Source organism: Nicotiana tomentosiformis, chromosome 5 (genome assembly GCF_000390325.3).
Source record: "Nicotiana tomentosiformis chromosome 5, ASM39032v3, whole genome shotgun sequence".
NCBI classification, from domain to species: domain Eukaryota; kingdom Viridiplantae; phylum Streptophyta; class Magnoliopsida; order Solanales; family Solanaceae; genus Nicotiana; species Nicotiana tomentosiformis.
In genome coordinates, this window is record NC_090816.1 from 64,779,256 (window position 1) to 64,803,560 (window position 24,305).

The 24,305-nt window shown below is 40.0% G+C and overlaps 1 protein-coding gene across 1 annotated transcript; it reads right to left on the reverse strand.

The window, feature by feature from the left end:
• Positions 1–4,070: 4,070 nt before the first annotated feature.
• LOC104102415 (UDP-glucosyltransferase 29-like) lies at positions 4,071–6,146 on the reverse strand. Its single transcript, XM_009610113.4, has 2 exons — positions 5,387–6,146; positions 4,071–4,942 (listed from the first exon to the last, which is right to left on the reverse strand). Exons 1-2 carry the CDS (start codon positions 6,133–6,135, stop codon positions 4,246–4,248), a joined length of 1,446 nt encoding a protein of 481 aa, XP_009608408.1. The 5' UTR covers positions 6,136–6,146; the 3' UTR covers positions 4,071–4,245.
• Between the last annotated feature and the right edge of the window lie 18,159 nt (positions 6,147–24,305).

The following is a 24,305-nucleotide window of genomic DNA, read 5'->3' on the forward strand; positions in this document are numbered from 1 at the left end:
ACTCTTACAATTGATTGATAGGTGGCATATTTATTAATATGTGACAAGATTTGAGAATTTGACAAGTCTTCTAACATGAATCATATACCATTTTGGGAAAAGGGGACCATTAAATGTCTTAAATGACATGAATCAATCAGATGGGATCACTACTTCATTTCTAACATTTTCAATACTACAATCAAATAGGAGGTTTGGTACCATAGAAATGAAAGTTCTTACAAAATTCCTACAAAGTTCCTACAACCAGAACGTTAGAGATTTCCTACATACAAAATTCTTGCGATCAAATCGATTCCAACAAGAATTATTAGAACCTTAGCAACATAAAAATTTGTGGTTCTAAAGGAGTACGGTGTAACATTTTCCAAGAATATCACACAGATTTTTCCCTACTCCAGGTATGTTATGGCTATTCCTTCTTTCTTTTGGCATGATCCAAGTAACGATACGTAAACGTAATGATATTCCATAAGTATCTCTACTCTTAGCAGTCAAGGATGTATATGTTATTCGTTCCCCTACTATCATGCATATCAATTTGAGGACATTAATTACGTGTAATAGTTGGCATCCTGTGTTCATGACTTTTCTGAGATTTATTAAGATCACATTCTAGCCCCTTCACGTGTTCTGAGAACAATCTTGTTCCAATTTAATCCTTAATTTTAATACCTTTAATGATATAGAGAAAGCAAGAAAATGACGGAGACAAATTTAATGTAATAAGATATTAAGATGCTCTGACCATATTCATACTTATTTGCAGCTTACTTGACTAAGTGGGTGAGAGGAAATTGTATGTCAGTTTAGTTGTGTACTAATTACACAGATTTGGTACTTCATTTTTGGAGTGTTTCCATAAATATAATTTTTATTTCATGGATATTACTCCGAGCAGAAAGCTTCCACTAAAAAAATAATTTTCATTTCATTTGGTTCTTTTTGTAGTCACTAGCCTAAATTACAGCTGTATTTCCTAACGAAGTATGGCAGTCATGCATTTACCACCGTGCTATGGCCGGATGGGCAGTTACATATTTACCACCGTACTATGGCCGGTTGGGCAATTATACATCTACCACCAAGCTATGGCAGGTCGGGCAGTTATCACCGTGCTATGGCCGGATGGATAGTTACATATTTACCACCGTGCTACGGTCGGTTGGGCAGTTGTACATCTACCACCGAGCTACGGCAGGTCGGGCAGTTACCACCGGTTGGACAGTTATGTATTATCATTTACCATCGGTTGGGCAGTTATGCATTTACCACCGAGCTACGGCCGGTCAGACAGTTACCACTAATTAGTTGGGTAGTCATGCATCATACGATATGGATAATAGTCTCAAAGAGAAGCATTATATATATAAGTATAATGAGTACGCATATATGGTGGTACTTCAGAGATTCAGGTTGATTCTTATATGTCTTTAATTAATGTTGAATTATGGTTATGTTTCAGTTCTGCCTTACATACTCAGTACATTATTCGTACTGACGTCCTTTTGTTGGGGACGCTGCATTTATGCCTGCAGGTATAGATAATCAATTTGACGAGCTCTCATAGAAGACGAGATTGGCATCTAGCAAAGAATCGGTAAGACTCCACCTCATTCGGAGTGTAGCCGAGTCTATGAATCATCGTGTCAGGGTTTTGCTACAGACTTATGGGTAGGCCAGTACCCTGTCCCATTTGATGTCAAATAATATTAGAGGCTTTGTAGACAGAGGTTCATTTTGTACAGTATGTAGAGGCCTTGACGACGCATATGTATTCATGTTTTAAGAAAAATGATTCAGTGATACAGTATTTTCACACTTACACTTGTACATTATGAGTTGTGGCCATGTTGGCCCATGATAGTTACAAAAGGAATGAGTTCAGCCAACTCGACATATGTATGTTCTAATTTTGGTCGAATGATCATGAGTTACAGAGTGGTTCGTTCGGGCCAGCACGGTACCGGGTGCCAGCCACACCTCCCCAAGTTTGGGGCGAGACAGAAAATTAATGATGAATGAAGTACAAAAAGTGTTTCAGAACATGAAAAAGGAGATCCTTACCATAGTTCTTGGCCTCCCATCTGCCCCTTGCCAAATCACGCCATGCACGTTCGGCATAAGTGGAAGTTGAGGCTAACTTCCGAACCTAATCTTCGAGGTCAGGCACCGCTTGAGGCATCCAAGGAATAACTGCATGTCGAAAGGGGATATTAGGCGAAGTCGAAGAAGGTACGAAGAACAAAGTTTAAAAGATCACTTACAGTCGAAGTTCCACTCCTCATGGAATGACATCTTCTCCTCCGGGATAATGTCACGAGTCCTCACCCGTATAAAACGGCTCATCCAACCCCGATCCTTGTCATCGTCGATGCTCAAGAATATGGCCTTCGTTGCCCGGCATTGGAGCCTGATTAGTCCTCGATAGATTCGAGGCTGGTACAAGTGCATGAGGTGATTTAAAGTAAACTCCAGCCCCTCGGCCTTGCTAGAAAAGAAGCGCAGCATAATTACTATGCGCCATAGAGAAGGGTGGATTTGGCCGAGGGTGAGCTGATATCTTTTACAGAGATAATCACTGGGTCGAGGGGACCCAATGTGAAGGGGTAAGTGTAAACACTTAGGAACCCCTCCACCTAAGCGGTGATGCTCTCTTCGGGAGCAGAATTTACACCACGACCTCGGGACCCCAGTTGCAGTCCCTCTTCATGGCCTCGAGGTGGCTCTTCGTTATCGAGCATATGTACATCAACACTTGCTCACATCGGCCCGGGATCGATGAAGGGTTTCGACCTTGAAGTGGGATTTTAGAGTACACGGGCCGAGAACATACTCGTGGGGAAGTGGCTCCACCGGCGCCTTGTCGCCGGACGGCCGGGAAGAGGAGCAAGAAGCTTTCTCCTTCTGCGGTATGGCCTTTGAGGTTTTTGCCATTGGTATAAGTGAAGGAGGGAGAAAGAAGATGAAAAACTGGTGGTTTCGGTGCTAACGAAGGTGGCTCTACAGATGGCGAAAAGGAGGAGACGAAAAGAGTGAGAAGACTTAGATGAAAATGTGGCTCTAACTGGCAGGCATTAATGATTTAGGGAACTGAACCGATGGGACGTTTCGGTCACATCCGTCGCTTACGTCATGAGGAAGACGCCATAATCGAGGTTTCAGAAAACCGAGGCTCAAACTGTTTCTTATCATTTTATTCCAAGAAACACTGGGACTATCTGTATACGGTCGAAATCGGGCATGTCCGATTTTATAGGCACGAGGAGCTGCCTCGAGAGTAAGCTCGTAATAGACCGGGCTCGAGCTCAATGGCAGAGTATGGAGCATGAAGATCGAAGTGCTCGCTGAAGATCAAGACCGAGCATAATAACGGAATGGCGAGATATTAGCAACCGACCGAAGATCTCGGCAAAAATTCCGGAACATATCGAATCAAGCGGTTATTGACACCAATCATGGGATTTGTTTCCGTTATTAGAATTGTACCTTATTTAAGATTCCTCTACCATACAAAGAGGGACCCCATTCATTTGTAAACATGATTTGACTGATAAGAATATATACAAACGCTGCTCTCTATTTCACTTACTATCTATTACTGTTCTTCATTGTTTATTTTCTGTTCTTTACTGTTTTTGTTACCCAACCTCCAGACCATCTCGAGTCGAGGTCGAAAATACTGCTAGAACATTGGTTTGATTTATTTTACTATTCAAATTATCTATTCAATTCCTTGTTTATCAATTGGTATTGGATTAAATCACGTATCATTAAAACCACTAAATAAGTTTAATTGTTACTCGAATTTTACGGTAAACATATATATCGTCGAAGTGATGATTGTAATGGTACTATTAATCATATCTTCAGAGTTGGCCTAATCTTGAGCTGAAGCAAGACTCGGCAGATTTTTACTTCGTCTCTTTGATTCGCAAAATAATAACCTTTTCCTGTCTATTGCTAAGTTAAGTATTTGACGCGGTAGTTGACACTTGACACTAATCCGATGCAAAGCGTACGAAATAAAAGTAATTCAGATTTAGCCAGAACAAATAGATACACACAAATAAATGAAATTGGATGATACATCAATTTCATATTAAGAAAATTGATAATAATGTACACTGATCTATGTAGTACCTGTAATTTATTTTGTTGGGAAGTAAATTACAAAAACGAAAAAAGGAAAAAAAAAAGAATAAAATAAAAGGAAAAAGAAAATTGAAGGAAAAAGCCTGTAATTTAGTAAAGCAGTTCAGTAGATTCCTGTCTTCTTGTAAGCCTACAAAGTTTTAGCAACTCTTCAACAACTTGATCTATTTCTTTCGCTCCATTACTCTTCAAAATTTCACTGTACTCTCTTGCTCTTTTTCGCAATCTCTGCCCTGTTTTCTCTGCCACCACTTTCCTTATGACCTTTGCCACCTCTTGTCTATCAAGATTTCCATTTTTGTCCCTAACAGCCTCTTCACCTACCCCTGCATCTACTACCAACTTAGCATTAAGTGGCTGATCAAGATGCATTGGCATAGCTATAATTGGAATTCCAAGTTTAAGCCCTTCCATTACTGAACTCCATCCACAATGGCTCACAAATCCTCCTATACTTGAATGTTGCAAAATTCTTAGCTGTGGAGCCCATCCTTGTACTACTTTTCCTGTGTTCCCAATTCTATCAAGAAAACCTTTTGGAAGCGCTTCTTCTAGGCTGATTTTTTCTCCCATAGGAAATCTCACAACCCACAAGAAATTCACCTTGCTGAGCTCTAGCCCATAAGCCAGTTCTTCCATTTCCTCCTTGGACAGGAAATACTCACTCCCAAATGAAGCCAAAATTGTGGAACATCTTTGTTTACTGTTTAGCCACTTCATTACCTCTGAATGCTCATGCTCATGCTCTGTTTCTGGTGCTCTAACAAGTGGTCCAACTGGAACATACCTGAAGGTAGGAAAAATAAATAAATTTTTAGCCTTCCAAATTTAAAACTATGATACGTTTGCTGACTAAAATGTCCAGATATTAGATAATGGTCCATTTCCTGACTTGACTCAACGAATTAGAACAGAAAGTGACTCATCAAACTACTGGGTCAAACGATGTAACCCAATGACTCACCTTGGTCCAAACATGTAATTAAGAATGAGAACTATGTATATCTTAGGAATATTAATTTAAAAGAAAATACATCGACACCTTTTTCCCTAAAAAACAAAATAGAAAAGGAAGGTCGGGTTATTTGGACGAATTGAACTTTGATCTATAATTTGATCCTCTTTACCTAATTCATTTTGTCACCACAAAATTTTGGACGAATTTGGCCATGCGTGTTTTTTTTATTTGATTCGTCAAAGTTTGAATTTACAGCCAGTAGACGCGACATACCTTTTCTCGCATAAAGTAGAGAGAAAATCCATGTATTTTCCTTCTAGCTCTCTGATAGTCTTGATCAAGATGATTTCAGATGATCCATCTATGCATCCATTGACTCTTCGCTGTGTATCTGTATATCCATCATCTTCAGTTGGTTCAAACATATGTCTATTCCTGTCGTACTCATGATCTCTAAGATAAATAGCTGAAAATGGGTATTCAGAAACAGGCTTCTTTCTACCAATATGAAAAAGATAACAACTTGCTGCTGCACCAGGAGTAAGAAATAGAACAGATGGTATATTCTGTGAAGCAGCCATAGTTGGAACCCATGGCTGAAGAAAATCATACATAACCAAATCTGGCTTCAAAGTATTAAGTATATGAAAAAAGCTTGGTTTCGCCATATCTAAAGCATTTTTTAGAGTGGACATGAGAAGGGGTGGTAGGCCATTTGTGGTGTGGTAGTGAGGAGGAAGTTCAGGTAAATTTGGAAAGTGAAGTTCCACTATCTTTATTGAAATTGAATCTTTTTCAGAAATTGTTTGTTTGAAAGAATTGATATTGACTGGTGTGGAACATATGTATATGTAGAAATTTCTCTTGGACAGTGCTTTGGCTAGTTCTATGAAGGGACATATGTGACCATGTGCTAGCCATGGCAACATTGCTATTCTAATGCTTCTCTGTCTTGTATCCATAGAAAAGTTTGAAACTACAAAAAGGGGGAAATTAAACACAATTGGGACTATAAAAATCATTTTTAGGACATGTATTTATTATAGGATATATGTGTTTTTTAAGCTTTATCTTCTTGTTGCAGCTATACGGATAGAATGAGCAAGAAAACATGTAACGTGGCAACAGAAGGAAAATTATGAATACGTGGCAGTAGAGGAGCGTATACACATGAGCATGAGAGGAAGAAGGAGAAGAAAATGATTCAGTTTGTGATAAAGTCAAAATGCAATATGGAGCGTAGTCTGTTTTTGTAAGAAGTTCTGACAAAAAGTAAATTGAATAACATGAGCCTGTTTGGAAATTCACCTATTAATTAAATTTGGATGTAGCAGTTTGATATATTTATGTCGTTAAGTAATTATTTGGAATTGGGTATAATTGGAAAGGTATAATTATATTTTTTAATTTATAGGTATAATTACACTATATAATTATAAGGTTATTTTTAATTTCTTTTCTTTTTGTTTTTATTTTAATCTATTTTCTTTATAACTTTTTATTTTTATTATTTTTATTATTTTTATTTTATTTCTATCTACTTTTTAATTTCTTTTTTTATTTTAAAATATATTTTTCTTTGTATTAATACTTTTATTTCTCTACCCTTATTTCTTGTGATTCCATGTAATTGCTCGCATATTTTATTTCCTATTTGTTTTATTTTCTTCATTTAGCGTAACTGCGTTATTATTTTAGTTTTTGAAATTACACTCGAATATTAGAAATAATGAGTCATTAACAAACTTTGCATATAATGAGTGATGTCATTAAATTAGAATTTTGTTGTTGAATGAGGCTATAAACTTATTATGATTCCAAATCTTAAGTTGTATTGGAACTTATTTTATTATGTTGGAAATTAACATATGTTAAACTATTTTTTTTTTCGAATTTTAAAATTGTGTTCCAATTTACTTGGTTTAATAGTATTGACTTGTTATTTCACATTGCATATTGTTTGTTTTTAGTTAGAATTGATAGATTAGTTTCGTCAATTATTTGAATAATGTTATGACATTATTATTAATTTATTTTATCAAACATGCATTCCATGATGTTCTTACAAAAAGTATGTTTTTAGTTTTTATAATTAATTAAACTAAATATTATTAATGTGAAAAAAATATATCAATTATTTTTATAATTTTAGTTATAAATACATGATTACTAATTAATATATATTCATGAAAAAATATGCATCTTAACTGCCAAAGCCAATATCATTTATACTTGTAAAAAAATCATTTATAGGCATATATTTATTATATTAACTTTTAAATTTTGATAATTATTTTATTTAAAATTTAATGTATATATATAATTTTACTTGTACAACCAAACAATACGCTTGTAATTATATTACAATTACGTTATGACAAACAAACAGATCATCGTAATTACTATATTATATAATTACTAGATTGTGTAATTACTACCATATTAATTACATTAACTTCGATTATCGGGGACTTTCCAAACAGTCTCCAAGTGTTTTCTGTGTAATAAAATTGAGGTGGAATTTTCGGAATCTTTATGCACGCTTTGTCCATTCCCAAAAGAAGTTGCATATATGATTGGAAAAAGATTGCCATTATGATAGAGTGGAATGATGATAGGATTATATTTTTTATATGAATAGAGTGGGATAATGCTTGGAAGTAGTTGACTTGTATGAAATATTTTGTAATATAATAGGATGAAAATTTGATTCTATAGAATATGTTTTAATGATATATAATAAGATAATATTGATTTTATCTAACGAGTGAAGCATAGAAACATAACTGCACCAAGAGCTTCGATATATTTGTATACGGTTAAAATTGGGCCCATTCAATTTTACTATTTAATAGAGACCGGGAGGTTGCATCGAAGGACGACCTCGTAACAGAACAGACTAAATCACGAGGATAAGGTACTAAGTTTAGAATCAAGGTACCTGTCGAGATCGAGGCTTGTAGCGATCGAAGCCTAATGAGACAGACATCGAGCAAGATCGAAGATAGCAAAATAACAGAAAGGCGAGATATCCGTGACAGATCGAGGATCATGGCGTAAATCTTGAAACGGATCAAATCAGAAATGGTTAATTAGCTAATCATGGGATTTTCTTCTGTAATTAGAATTATATCATAAGTGAAATTCCTCTACTATTTAAAGGGGTTTTTTAATCATTTGTAACATACATTGTTCACAGATATCAAAGCAATATAATTCTCTTTCTCGTTTATACTATTGTTCATCAGCTTGTTATATTTTAATTGTTCTTGCATCAACCAGTTCGAGGGTATCCAAACTCGAGGGCTGAGTTCCATTCTAAAACTGGTTTGCTTTACTTTATAGTTCATTTATGTTATTAATCTTCATATTTATCAATTGGTATTAAGTGAAATCACGTGTCCTTAGAACCACATTATAAGTTTAATTGTTATTCAATTTTAAGGGTAAACAGTTTGGCGCCCACCGTGGGGCCAAGGATAATAGTGATTGCTTAATACCGATTCCGATAACACACACTGCTTTACACTTGTTCTCGTAAGAATCTTGTTTTTAGGATAAACATGTCAAACTCACAAGCAGCGCCTACACATGGTGACAACGACCTCTGATTTCACGAGAAAAATGACAATATAGCCGCCCCAGGGATCGAGGTGCCTCAGGCTGACCTCGAGGGAGAACCAATTGCAAATCTCGTCGATGTCAGTTCACATGTCGCCCGAAATACAAATTTGGGCATTGATCCCGAAGGTAGCATACGCAGGGAAGTTTGATCAGGTGGTCGAGGTACACAGGGTGGAGAAGATGGTGGAGTTAAACTCCAATTGATATTCGAAATGTTACAGGTTGAACAAGCCGCTATAGCATAACTACAAAATCAGCACCAACACCGAGTAGGATCGAACCAGAAGTCGTCCACAGGACCGAGCCTGTGCCGGAAAGGTCGAACGCCAACGAATTGAGGACTGACCCCGCCATTATGAAAATGCTCGAGTAGCTCACTAAGCGGATTGAATCGGAAGAAAAGAAAATCGAGGCAAATGACAAGAAAGTAGAGCCATACAACTCCCGGGTTGACCAAATACTGGGGGCATCGCCGATTCTAAAGGGTATGGATTCAAAGAAATTCGTACAGAAGCCTTTCCCTCCAAGTGCGGCTCCGAAACCCATTCCAAAGATTTTCCTAATACAAGAAATTCCTAAGTACAATGGGACTACCGAACCTAATGAACATGCCACTTCTTATACATGCACAATAAAAGAGAATGACTTGGAAGACGACGGGATTGAATCTGTTCTACTGAAGAAATTTGGAGAAACTTTGTTGAAAGGAGCAATGATATGGTACCATAATATTCCGCCTAATTTCATCGATTCCTTCGCCATGCTTGCAGACTCCTTCGTAAAGGCACATGCCGGAGCAATAAAGGTTGCAACTAAGAAGTCGGACCTCTTCAAGCCTTTACTCAAGTTTTGAATGAACAAAGTTCGGTGGCATCACGACAGTTAAAGAAGAATTTAATTGAATATCCAGCGGTAACCTGAGCCGATGTAAATAATCGGTACCAATCAAAGATCAGGGTCGAGGATGATCAATTGGGGACCCATTCCGGTTCCGTTTATCCAAACAGGCCCGTTGGCAGAACTCAAAGGGATATCGACAGAGAACCCCGATCGAATAGAGATCAGTATCAACCATACAACGCAGATCGTAGAAACATCGGCCCAGGACGCAATCCCATCCGAAATGATGGAAAGAGCGATCGAGGATAGAGCTCTCGATGGCTCATGAGCAAAAGTGTCTTCGATAAACGTGCCGATCCCACAAAAGCACCACGATTATCAGAATATAACTTCAGCATCGACGCATCAGGTATTGTGTCAGCCATTGGGAGAATCAAAGATACTAGATGGCCCAGACCCCTTCAAATCGATCTATCCCAAAGAAAAACCTAATCAAATATGCAAATACCATGGTACACATGGTCATAGAATCGAAGACTGCAGACAACTAAGGGAGGAGGTGGCCCGTCTATTCAACGAGGGTTACCTTCGAGAATTCTTGAGCGACCGAGCTAAAAACGATTTCAGAAAGACAGGGATGCAAATAGGAAAAATGAGCAGGAAGAACCACAGCACGTGATTCACATGATCGTTGGTGGGGTCAATATTCCACAAGGGCCCATGTTCAAACGCACTAAAGTATCAATCACCAGGGAAAAACGAACTCGAGACTATGTGCCAGAAGGCACTTTATCATTCAATGATGAGGAAGTAGAAGGGATCTCACAAACCCACAATGATACTTTGGTAATCTCTATCCTTATGAATAAAATTCAGGTTAAACGTGTTATAATTGATCCAGGAAGCTCGGCCAATATTATTCGATCGAGGGTCGTAGAGCAGCTCGACCTACAAGATCAGATCGTACCCGCAGCTCAGATTCTCAATGGCTTCAACTTGGCGAGTGAAACAACTAAAGGTGAAATCATCCTACCAGTAAATGTAACGGGAACTATTCAAGAAACAAAGTTCTATGTGATCGAGGGCGATATGAGATACAACACACTGCTCGGAAGACCCTGGATTCACAACATGAGGGCGGTCCCCTCAACCCTTCACCAAATACTGAAGTTCCCAACACCGGATGGAGTAAAAACTCTGTATGGGGAACAACATGCTGCCAAAATGATTTTCGCGATCGACAAAGTAATACCGGTATCGGCGCTTTCGTCAACAAAGGGATCGGAGTCCAAAGGAAACAGGAAGCTAAAAAGCAACCACAACCACGAGCCTTGACTCAGTCGGAGAAGCAGGGAATGGATGAGGACGATGACTACTTTACCCCTCGATCCTTCATAATCCCCTAGGATTCTGATGCCACCAAATCAATACTCAAAGAGCTAGAGCAAGTCATACTGATCGAGCATCTACCCGATCGAAAGGTATACCTGGGTACGGGGTTAACCCCCGAGCTCAGGGAAAAACTCATTAAATTTTTTATCAATAATATTGATTGTTTTGCTTGGTCCCACCTATATATGAAAGGGATCCCGCCGGAGATCACTATACATCGACTGAGCTTGGACCCGAAGTTCCGCCCGATAAAACAAAAGAGAAGGCCCCAGTCCGAGGTAAAACATGCATTCATCAAGGACGAGGTAGCCGAACTTCTCTAAATAGGATCCATTCGGGAAGTAAAATATCCCGAATGGTTAGCAAACGTAGTCATAGTCCCTAAAAAGGGAAATAAACTTAGAATGTGCGTAGACTATAAAGATTTAAACAAAGCATGTCCTAAAGATTCTTTTCCTCTGCTGAATATCGATCGCATGATCGATGCCATAGCCGGTCACGAGATCCTTAGTTTTCTCGATGCCTACTCCGGGTACAATCAAATACAAATGAACCCGGAGGATCAGGAAAAGACTTCGTTCATCACTAAGTACAACACCTATTGTTATAATGTAATGCCGTTTGGACTATAAAATGCTGGTGCCACTTATCAACGCTTAGTAAATCGAATGTTCGAAGAACAAATAGGTAAATCAATGGAGGTTTATATTGACGATATGCTAGTTAAGTCCCTGCGAGCAGAGAATCATTTGACACATTTGCAGGAGACCTTCGATATACTAAGGAAATACTACATGAAACTCAACTCGGAGAAATGTGCATTCGGGGTCGGCTCGGGCTAGTTCCTCGGCTTTATGGTATCAAATCAAGGGATCGAAATCAACCCCAATAAGATCAAGGCAATCGAAGCCATCACAGTCGTGGACAATGTTAAGGCCGTACAAAGATTAACAGGGCGCATAGCCGCCCTAGGCCGATTCATCTCGAGGTCTTCAGATAGAAGTCACCGGTTCTTCTCACTGCTCAAAAAGAAGAACAATTTTTCATGAACCCAGGAATGCCAACAAGCATTGGAAGAATTAAAGCGGTACCTCTCGAGCCCGCCACTGCTCCATACTCCAAAAGCGGACGAGCAACTATACTTGTACTTAGCAGTCTAAGAAATCGCGGTAAGTGGGGTCCTAGTTTGATAAGAGCAAGGTACGCAATTTCCTATTTATTATGTTAGTCAAACTTTAGGTGAGGTCGAGACACGGTACCCACACTTAGAAAAATTAGCGCTTGCCCTAATAAGAGCCTCTAGGAAATTAAAACCATATTTTCAGTGTCACCCGATATGTGTGGTGACTACTTATCCCCTTCACAATATTTTGCATAAGCCCAAACTTTCGGGCCAATTAGCCAAATGGGCCGTCGAGATCAGTGGGTACGTTATCGAGTATCGACCCCGAACGGCCATCAAGTCTCAAATCTTAGTGGACTTCGCTGCTAAATTTATGCCAGCCCTCGTACCCGAGGTCGAAAAGGAAGTATTATTAAAGTCGGGTACATCATCGGGGGTGTGGACCCTCTTCATAGACGGTGCTTCGAACGTGAAGGGGTCCGGGCTAGGCATTATTTTGAAGCCGCCCACAGGTAATACAATTAGACAAGCTATCAAAACTTTCAAGTTAGCTAACAATGAGGACGAGTATGAGACCATGATTGCAGGTCTCGACTAGCTAAAGGTATGGGAGCAGAGCTCATCGAGGCTAAATGTGACTCCCTGCTTAAGGTAAACCAAGTCAACAAAACGTTCGAGGTTTGAGAAGATCGAATGCAGAGGTACTTGGACAAACTACATGTGACTCTACATCGGTTTAAAGAATGGACCATACAACATGTGTCTTGAGAACAAAACAGCGAGGCTGATGCCCTTGCAAATTTGGGGTCATCAGTCGAAGATAACGATATTAGCTCGGTGACAGTCGTATAACTTCAAGGTCAGTAATCGAAGTATGCCACGCCAAAATCAACTCAACAAGTCTGACCTGGGATTGGAGGAATATGTCGAGTACCTAAAGAACGGGAAGCTTCCATCGGATCCTAAGGAATCGATGACTCTACGTACGTAGGTCGCACGATTTACATTGGCCGAAGATGGAACACTATATAGAAGGATGTTCGATGGACCATTGGCAATATGTTTGGGACCAGGAGATACCAACTACGTACTACGAGAAATCCACGAGGGCACCTGCGGAAATCATTCCGGTGCCGAATCATTGGTTCACAAAGTCATCAGAGCAGGATACTATTTGGCCGATATAGAAAAGGATACAAAAGAGTTTGTTCGAAATTGCGATAAATGTCAAAGGTATGCGCCGATGATTCACCAACCCAGAGAACAACTCCACTCAGTCTTATTCCCATGGCCATTCATGAAATAGGAAATGGATATCGTCGTCCCTCTACCATCGGCCACAGGTAAAGCTAAATTTATTTTGTTTATGACTGACTATTTCTCTAAGTGGATTGAAGCACAGGCTTTCGAGAAAATTAGAGAGAAAGAAGTCATAGACTTCATCTGGGACCACATTATATGCCGATTCGGGATGCCTACCGAAATCATATGCGATAATGGAAAGTAATTCATCGGCAGCAAAGTGACAAAGTTTCTCGAAGATCACAAAATAAAAAGGATCCTGTCGACGCCATATCATCCTAGTGGGAACGGACAGGCCGAATAGACAAACAAGACCATCATTCAAAATCTAAAGAAAAGATTGAACGACGCTAAGGAAAAATGGAGAGAAATGTTGCCCGAAGTTCTTTGGGTGTATCAAACAACGTTAAAATCCAGTACGGGGGAAACACCGCTCTCTTTAGTATATGGCGCTCCAGTACGGGGGCAACACCGCTCTCTTTAGTATATGGCGCTGAAGCTTTGATCGCAGTTGAAGTCGGGGAACCTAGCATCAGGTTTCAATATGCAACGGAAGAGTCAAGTCAAGAGGCTATAAGTACAAGCCTAAAATTGCTAGATGAAAAATGATTTTTGAGCTCAGAATTAGATGATTTTGGTATGGTTGGACTTGTAATTGAATGGGTGCCCGAAATTTGTGCATTTTGTCAGGTTCCGAAGTGCAAGCCCGGGGTTGACTTTTTGATTTTGATAAAGATCAAAACTTTATTGTTTGAAGTTGTTTCTTACGCCACTATTTGTTGATATTGGGTTGTTTGTGACTAGATTCAAGTCGTTTGGAGGCCGATACACGTGGGAAGGGCTTGTTGGAGTTGTGATTTGCGCGGTTTGAGGTAAGTAACACATCTAAACTTGGATTTGAGGGTATTTAACCCTAAGGACTGCATTATGTGAAAGATATTGGGGTGACATACGTGCTTGGTGACAGGCGTGTGTGCGTGCACCGGTTTGTTCATAATTCTTGTTTTGCTATCATACCATGTTGCCCTTGTGTCCTCTCTACTTGTTTGATTATTTGAACTGTGAATCGTGTTAGACATCATGTCTAGGCTATGTATTAACTGTTTGAGACTTGATAGGGCTATTCTTGTTGTCTCTGAGTTATATATCTTATTTGCACACATGTTCTTAGTCATGATACTATATTCGTGTATAATATCTTTGTCTCAGCACTTTTTATTTGATTCCTCACATGTTGCTGATATCGCTTAAGGGTAAAACTGTTTAATTAAATATTTGAGATGTGTTCATCTGAGACTTGAACGGTAAATGACTGAGTTTGGGGCCTTAGAACCGGTTTGGTACTGATTTTGAGGCGACGCGTGCACCAGGCCCCATTATTGGGCTAAGTGATTATAATTAGCACTTGGGCAGGATCCGCCCCTCCGAAGTCTGACATGCCAGCAGTTGGCGTAGGCACAGTGTTTCATATATGTGCTTGATGATGGGCAGTTATGCAAGGCACCCGTACAGTGCTAAGTGTAAATTCTATTGATGGATCCACTACGATACTATTGATTTACGTGTATACTTGACATGTAGGCATAGAAATGTACTTTCCTCATGCTAACTGGTAATCGACCTGCTTTATCTGTGTTGGGTTTTAAACTATTATACTTGTAAGCATGCTTAAATTTCTGAAATGAGAACGAGTCGTACTTGATATCATTGATCTACTGTTTCTACGATTTATCCTGTATTTTCTAAACTGTTATCGGTTATTGGTACTAGCATTTGACTGTTGTTCTGAGCTCGTCACTGCTTTCAACCCAAGGTTAGTATTGTTACTTATTGAGTACATTGTGTCGGTTATACTCATATTACACTTTGCACTTCGTGTGCATATCCAGGTACATTCGGCCGAGGTGATTATCAAGCTTGAGTTGTGCCAGCCATTCGGAAGACTACGAGGTAGCTACTATACCGTCTGTAGTCCTTGAAGTTCTCTTCATGTTATCTTTATCATTACTGTTTTTCATGTTCAGACAGTTGTATTAGAGAATTTATTTCGTACCTTGTTACTCAGTAGTGTTCGTGTACTTGATGACACCAGATTTTGGGGTTGGTTGTAGTAGCATTTTGACTTTATTCTCAGATATTTTATGGTATTCTTCCGTTGTTGAGTTATTAGACTATGTTATTTCATTTTCATTGTTAATCATGTGTCTGTTGGCTTACCTAGTGGGTTGGATTAGGTGTCATCACGACTTTGGTTTTGAGGAAGGTCACCCTCAATACTCGAGACCCAAAGGAAGGAAAACTAGGCCCGAACTGGGAGGGACCGTATCAGTTCCTCGATATCATCGGAAAGGGATCCTACAAACTTGGCACGATGAACGGTGAACAATTACCAAACAATTGGAGCACATCACTCCTCAAACGATATTACTGCTAAGGTACGACCTTCTCCATTTTTGCTTATATTGTATACTAACCATTTGCAGGTGTTTAATCGAAGGCACCAAAGGATTCTTCAAACATAAAGTCCTTAGGTCTGAAAGCACGCGTTGCACTCTTTTTCCCTTACACCGATTTTTGTCCCAAATGGGTTTTTTCCGGCGAGGTTTTTAACGAGGCAACCATTGTTCGTGCTAACTTAGAGAAATTCATCAGTATCCGAGGCTCCTTTACAATCAACCTCAAATACTAGGGGGCATCACCCTCGGATTGTTACAAGGAAAATACTTCGTGTCGACAGGGTCTCGAAAGGTAAAGGACCAAACGGTTAAATGAACCGTGTCCATGTAGATTACTCGAGCCCTAATGGCAAAACATGTACGCATGTATAATCTATTGAAAGAAGTATTTTTCCTTATCAGATGTTCCATGCCTTAGAGAAATTTATACTTTACAATTCCATACTTATGATCTATTGTGGAAACTGGCTTAAGGGCCAATCACAACTGAAGTTCAAACAATTTGCCCTGTACTCGGGGACTGCCGTCCAAAAAATCGACATGATCGAATTACTAAACCTCGAAATCATAAGACCTTAAAAAGGCAATTCTCAATTTTATCGGCCACATCCACCCCCACTCGGGGACTGACACTTCGAATGAGTTCGAAATATAGCAGGGAAACAAGCCTAAGGGGAAAATCCCAAACTAAAGGCTACGACCAAATTAACACGGTTTGGAGACGTCCGAATTTCATTATAAAACAGGCCTTCAAATATTCTCATAAACCGGTTAAAAAAGGAAACCCTCAGCTGAATTACTAAGGGTCTCGATAATATCGACCCTCAAAAAACCTTAAGGGGTATCGAATTGTTCGAACTCCCGGACAATTTTGTGCTAAGGCATAACAAAGTAAAGGATTTCAATAACAACAATCCTCGAAAAACCTAATGGGTACAAATTTATCTCATGCTAAGGCATGACAAATTTTTATGATTAATTTTTCAAGCCGAAAAAGGGGAAAAGCCATTCTTTTGAGGCCATATCGGCCTAATTCAAGAACCTAAGGTCCATTTTATTTTTTGAGTTCGAGAAATTGTCCTTACTCAGCTAAAACCTAAGGGTCACTATACTTCGAGTTCGAGCAAGTACTCACTTGATTTTAAAGACTATATTGGTCCGACTTGGTCTAGTTGCCTAAAGTCCCAAACTTATGAGCAAAATCTCCATAAGGCACGAAGGCATGAATGAAATAGAATTTTCACGAGGCATAAAATAGAATAAAGACAAGTCAAATAGAAAAAAAGATCTTTTATATATACGAAAATATTTACAAGGACCCATCAGGGTCCCGCACAAAAAATCAAAAAGAAAAAGCCTAAGATTCCTAATTTTCCTCAGGCGCAGCTTCTTCTCCATCGAGGTCCTCCCCATTCTCGGACCCGCTCTTACTGTCATCATCATCATCATCATCGGAAAAGGCCAGCGCTCTAGCATCAGCTTCATGCTCTTTAGCCTTTATTATCTCGTCGGTAAGATCGAAACCTCGAGCATGGATCTCCTCGAGGGTTTCCTTCTGAGATTGGTATTTGGCTAGTCCAGTAATCCAATGTGCTCGAGTTTGAGCGGTCTCGGCTGCCTCTCTTGCTTGGACTTGAGCGGCTTCAGCATCGGCCCGGTAGACGGCCATGATCGCCTTTGCCTTTTCGGCTTCAGATTTGGCCTTTGCAAGTTCGGAAGCCAACCGAGCCTCAAGCTCTTCTATTTTCTTTGCCTGAGCTGAGCTCTTCTCCTTCATGCCTCGAAGTTAACTTTCGACCGATAACAATTGGGCTCGAGCAGCCTCTTTTTAAGCAGCAAAGTGGTCCATACTTTTTTTCCACCCCAAGGTCTCCGCCTTCATCATGTTGAACTCCTCGCGGAACTACTTGATCCTCTTGACCTTCTGCTGCAGCTGTGAGATTGAAATGTTAGCCACTGTTCCCGAATTGAGCCCATGAGCTTTTAATATTTTTATTACCTGCTCAATCAGGTCGGTCTGATCTTGGTGAGCCTTGGCTAACTCGGCTCGGAGGTCCTTGTTCTCCTCTTCTTTTTGCCCACTGAGAAGTTTAAGGGCATTTCTCTCCTCCGTAAGCCTTCGTAGGTCGTCCTCACATCGGCTCAGCTTTGCTCGGGTCTTTGAAAATGCCTCCTGATGGAGTGCCAAAGCCTATACGGAAAAAAGAACGGAAATTAGACAGGAAGAGAAGAAATAAACTTAGTATGATATCGACAAAGAGTGTTGAGACTCACCCAATTCAAGGCTTGTTGAGCCTCATCGAGGAGACTCGACACTTTACTCAGGTTGGTAGCATCCTCGACCCCAATAAAGTAACCACAGAAGGGGTCCTCCCCTCTATGGGCCCCATCTACTTCAGGAGTCCTCGTAGCTTGGGCCTCCCAAATTGCCTCCTCCGAAAACGCAGGGAGAATCGACGAGTCTCCAATATCTACTGCCCCAAGTGAGCCACTTGGGGGCGTTCTCCTCGTTGCGAAGGGCCTCATAGCCGGCCCCTTCAGACATACCCGCCTTTTGCTCATCTCGGCGGGAGGCATCTTCGATCTTCGATGACTCAGGAACTTTGCCCAAGTCCTTTTCCAAGACCCCCTCGGCTCGAGGCAAAATCTCCTCAACCACCACCGATTCAGCGGCCTTTGGGGCCTCGATGGTTTTCTTCACTCGGGCCACCAGTTCCGAGCCATCGTCTTCATATTCTTCTTCTTCCTCCCTTAGCCGTTGAATTACATACACAGGCAGGGCAACTGTGTCTTTCTTTGGCTTACGAACCAGATTCTTCTTAGGCTTTGGATCCTCGGAGGTTTAGGTCGTTTTCCTCTTCTTATCCTTTGCCGGCTTCGGAACCGGGGTCGAAGTCTCCTCCTCACCAGACGGGGGCCTCATGACCGCATCCTTGCCCAGGCATGTACACGAGAAAATTGAATAAGTAGAAGAACGGCATCTTAATCAAATCATCAAATACACAAAAAGTGGACTTACCATAATTCTTGGCCTCCCATCAGCCCTTTGCTAAATCGCGCCATGAGCGCTCGGCGTATGTAGAGGTCGAGGCCAGGTTCCGAACCCAGCTCTCGAGGTCGGGAATCGAACGGGGCATCCAAACGAGCGCTACATCATAGAAAAAGATGTCAATGAGAAAAGACAAAGGAACAAATAATACATGGAAGCTAACAGTGAGACGGTACTTACAATTCATGTTCCATTTCTGATGAAATGACATCTTCTCGGCTGGGATTAGGTCGGAAGTCCTCACTCAAACAAACCGGCCCATCCAGCATCGATCCTTGTCCTCGTCTATTCTCGAGAACAACACTTTGGTAGCCTGACATTGGAGTTTTATTAACCCGCCTCGATAGAGGCGGGGGCTATACAATCTGATAAGGTGATCGAGGGTGAAAGGGAGCCCCCCGAACTTTGCTCACAAAGAATCGGAGCAGAATAACAATTCGCCAAAAGGAAGGTTGGATTTGGCCCAGGGTTATTTGATATTGATGACAGAAATCAACGATGACGGGGTCGAGGGGGCCCAGCGTGAAAGGGTAAGTGTAAACACTTAGAAACCCTTCCACATGGGTGGTGATGTCTTCTTCGGGGGTCAGGATCACCACCTCTTTGCCCTCCCAGTTGCAGTCTTTGTTTACCGGCTTAAGGTATCCCTCAATTATCGAGCATATATACATCGACATTGGCTCGCATCGACCAAGAATCGACGAGGCTTTATCAGTCTTGAAATTGGAGTTTAGCGCACACCCCCCAGGAATGCATTCCTCAAGACGGGGTTCCACCGGCGTTTTCCCGCCGATCGGTTGAGAATATGAAGCAGCTTCTTTTTGTGTACTGTTTTTGATATTTTTGCCATTTTTGTGTAAGTTTGAAGAAGAAGAATATATTAGGACTTGACGTTTGACAAAGAATAAGCAAAACCTGAAGATTTATAGAAGGGAAGAACTTAAGAGATGTAAAAGCTTTGGAGATTAAAAGGAAGTGAAAGTAAAGTTTGAATCAATGAGAAAGGGGTCTATTTATTGGATTCACGGCGACGGTTCAAAGGCACTAGTGGCCGATAACCAACTGATACTCATTAATGACTTGGGAAACTGTACCGATGGGATGTTTCGGTCACTCTCGCCGCTTACGTCAAGAGGATGACATCATGATAGGTCGAGGTAGAAAATCGAAGGCTCAATCCATTTTTTGTCATTTCACTCCAAAAATAAGGGAACTATCTGTGTGCGGTTAAAACCGACCCCACCCGATTTTACTATTTGACCGAGACCGGAAGGTTGCATCGAAGAATAATGTACCGAGTTCAGAATCGAGGTACCTGTCAAGATCGAGGCTAGTAGTGATCTAAGCCAAATGAGACATACATCAAGCAAGATCGAAGATAACACAATAACAGAAAGGCGAGATATCCGTGACTGATCGAGGGTCATGGCGTAAATCTTGGAACGGATCAAATCAGAAACGGTTAATTAGATAATCATGGGATTTTCTTCTGTAATTATAATTATATCATAAGTGGAATTCCTCTACTATTTAAAGGGGAGTTCAAATCATTTGTAACACACATTGTTCACAAATATCAAAGCAATATAATTCTCTTTCTCGTTTATACTATTGTTCATCAGCTTGTTATATTTTAATTGTTCTTGCATCAACCAGTTCTAGGGTATCCAAACTCGAGGGCTGAGTTCCATTCTAAAACTGGTTTGCTTCACTTTATAGTTCCTTTCTATTATTAATCTTCATATTTATCAATTGGTATTAAGTGAAATCATGTGTCCTTAGAACTACATTATAAGTTTAATTGTTATCCAATTTTAAGGGTAAATAATATTATTGGATTTTTTAAAAGTTTTTAAAAAAAAAATTCAAATTATATATGGGGGAGGAGAATAGGAAATAGGATGAGATTACAAGGTGTAAATTTAATCCTCGCCATCAAGGTGAGAGTTCAAATAGCCAACTAATTGCATTATTAAAATTATCCTATTATTGGTTTTAATTTTAAAGCATATTTGGCCAAACTTCTATGAGGCTAAAAGTACTTTTTATGTGAAAAATACATTTTTGAAAATTTGATGCGTTTGGCCAAGATGGAGAAGTGTTTTTATTTTTTATTTTTTAATAGCAGATTCACTAGGTTTCACGACCCAAAATCACATGTGTCGTGATGGCGCCTATCGCGATACTAGGCAAGCCGACAACTCACAAAATAATAGGCATCTTTAATTTAAACATACTGAAATAGGCTTAAGTAAATAAAATCTCAAAATAACTGGAAGAAAACACCACAATTTATTACAGAATTTTTCAAAATTCGGGTGTCACTAAGTACATGAGCATCTATACAATAACATGGTCTGACTACTAAAACACTATCTAGGAAGGTAGAACATTATAAATAAGACTAAATGAAAAAGGAGGAGAGTCAAAGTCTGCGGACGCCAGGGCAGCTACCTCGATAGTCTCCGAATTGAATAAGCTCCAACACTAGCAACCTCTGTGCCCAGAAGTACCTCGATTTACTCACGAAGTGCAGAGTGTAATATGAGTACAACCGACCCAATGTACTCAATAAGTAACAAGACTAACCTTGAGCTGAAAGCAGTGACGAGCTCAACTAATACAGCCCAAATACAGAATTTAACAATATAGAATTGATAGAAAATTTGACAATAATATCTCAGAGAAACTCATAATCTGTTGGGACACAGTACAGGAATGTAGACATGCTTCTAGGTTTAAAAGTTAAGCTCAATACAGATAAAATATGCCAAGTATGACTGATATGAGGCATATTACATCTATATATCTGCATGCCAATGTGCATATAATATGTGATACAACACAATAAAAACCTCACGTACTCATACTCTCATAGTACTCAATCTGACTGTCTCAACTCTCGCTCATCACACTCAGTAACTCAGCACTGTATGGTACCTACGCTCACTGCTGGTATGTTAGACTCCGGAGGAGCAGATCCTGCCCAAGCGCTAATAATAAGCCATCTTGGCCTGCTGCGGCATGCAGAACTATCCCATAATAATAAAGCCTAAAAGGCATACTGCAGCGTGCATCTCGATCCATATAATAATAATATATATAAATCCATAAGGCCTGCTGCGGCATGCATCCCGATCCACAAATCTCACTCAAAACATGACTCTCATGCCCCAACTCAGTCATCAATCTTTCTAGTCTCTCGGGCTCATAAATCTCATACCAATCAGCCCAAATAATGATATATAATACAACAATAAATAGTAACAGACTGAGATAGGATATGCAAATGATGTATGTGGCTGAGTACAAAATTTCCATCTAAGCAAATAATTCAACAGCAGAAATGACCCCAGTGGGTCTCAATGGGATAAACATACAGCCTAACATGATTTCTAACATGAATTGTAGCTCAATTACTCTAACACATAGAGATAACATGAATAGCAACATAGTACAACGGAATCGACCGGATCACAATTACTACGGTGCACACCCAGACTCCCGTCACCTAGCATGTGCGTCATCTCAACACCAACCACATAATGCGTAATTCATGGATTCATACCCTCATAACCAAGTTTAGAAGTGTTACATACCTCAAACCGTGTAAATATCTACTCCAACAAGCCCTTGACTCGTGAATCAGCCTCTGAACGCCTCGAATCTAGCTACAAATAACTCGAAACAATCAACACGAGCTATAAGAATCAATTCCATATAACAAAGCTAAGTTCTTCAACAAAACTCAAAAATTGAACCCCGGGCCCATGTCTCTGAATTCAAAAAAATTAATAAAATCAGAACACCCATTCAATCACAAATCCAACCATACCAAAATTACTCAAATCTGATCACAACTCGATCTTCAAATCCTCAAATTTAAGCCTATGAAGTTTCTACAATTTTTCCTAAACATTTCAACCCAAAACACTAATTAAATAATGAAAACAATGATATATACATGTATATTAACCAAATCCGAGGTAAAATTACTTACCCCAATCACTTCCTTGAAAATCCCACCAAGAATCGCCTCAATCCGAGCTCCTAAAGTCCAATTATGAAAAATTACTCTAACCCTCATTTTTGAAAACTTATATTCTGCCCAGGTGCTCTTCTTCGCGATCGCGGAAAATGCTTCACAATCGCGAAGCATAAATTCACAGGCTGCCCAAAAAACTCTCCGCTAACGCATAAATCGACGCACGAATGCGGGTCTGGGTTTGATTTTTGGTTGATTTTTGGCTTTTGAGTAGAGATTCGACCTCTATCCATTGGAATTGTTTCCTTAGACTCTATTTGATGTATTTGAGTTGCTTTTGGCTAGTTTCGAGCCGTTCAGAGGTCGGTACACGCGGGATAGCATTTTGGAGCATCTCTTGGCTTGCTCTGTATAGGATTTGGCTTGTTCGAGGTAAGTAACACTTCTAAACTTGGAGCTGAAGGTATGAATCCTGATTATACGTGTTATGTGATTTTGTTTGGAGGTGACGCACATGCTAGGTGACGGGCGTGTGGACGTGCACCGTAGAAATTGAGATTTAATCGATTCCGTAGAGCTGTGTAGTAAATTAACATGTATTTTCCATGTATTTTTCAAGTGTTAGAGAAACTGAGCTGCAACTCATGTTAGAAATTACGCTTAGGCAAATGCTGGTATTATTGGGACCCACTGAGGTCATTTCTGTTGTCGAATTATATGTTTAAATTGTAATTTCGTACCCAGTAATGTTCATTTATTGCATATCATATCTCAGTCTCTGTTGCTACTTATTGATATAACATATCATCGTTTTGGGCTAGTTTCATGTCATTGTGAGCCTGAGAGATTGAAGAGATTTATGACTGAGTGAGGCTGAGGGCCTGATAGCGAGTGATATTTATGGGATCGGGCTGCACCCGCATCATGTTTTATTTATTTATGCGTGGATTTGGCTCATTATAGTGCTTGGGCTGAAGGAGCCTCTCCGGAGTATGCACACCCACGGTGAGCGCAGTTGATATTGTATTGCGGGATAGATCTTTCCTAGGCATGGATCTTGCCTAATTATTTATACTGAGGGATGGATCTTCCCTGGGCATAGATCTTGCCTAATTTTTTATATTGATGGATGGATTTTCCCTGGGCTTGATTGGCCCTATACAGTAGTACTGAGTGACTGAATGTCAGTTATCATATACATATATTTGGGACGGATCTTCCCTGGGTTGGATTGGCCATATACAGTACTGAGTGACTATGCACGAGTTATCATTTATATTTGGGCTGAATCTACCCTGTACAGTGCCGAGTGACTGAGCGTGCGGAATGTGGAGCGTGATGAGTGGAAATGCGAGATAGTGAGATTGGGTACTCTGAGAGTATGAGTACACGAGTTCATCACTGTGCTGCATTGCATTAGA

What these genes read in the sequence shown, in the direction of transcription:
- LOC104102415 (XM_009610113.4), bottom strand. Translation starts at nt 6,135, where the DNA reads ATGATTTTTATAGTCCCAATTGTGTTTAATTTCCCCCTTTTTGTAGTT. An exon ending in TCTACTTTATGCGAGAAAAG is followed by an intron (nt 4,943 to 5,386) that starts GTATGTCGCGTC and finishes TCCTACCTTCAG; the next exon opens with GTATGTTCCAGTTGGACCAC.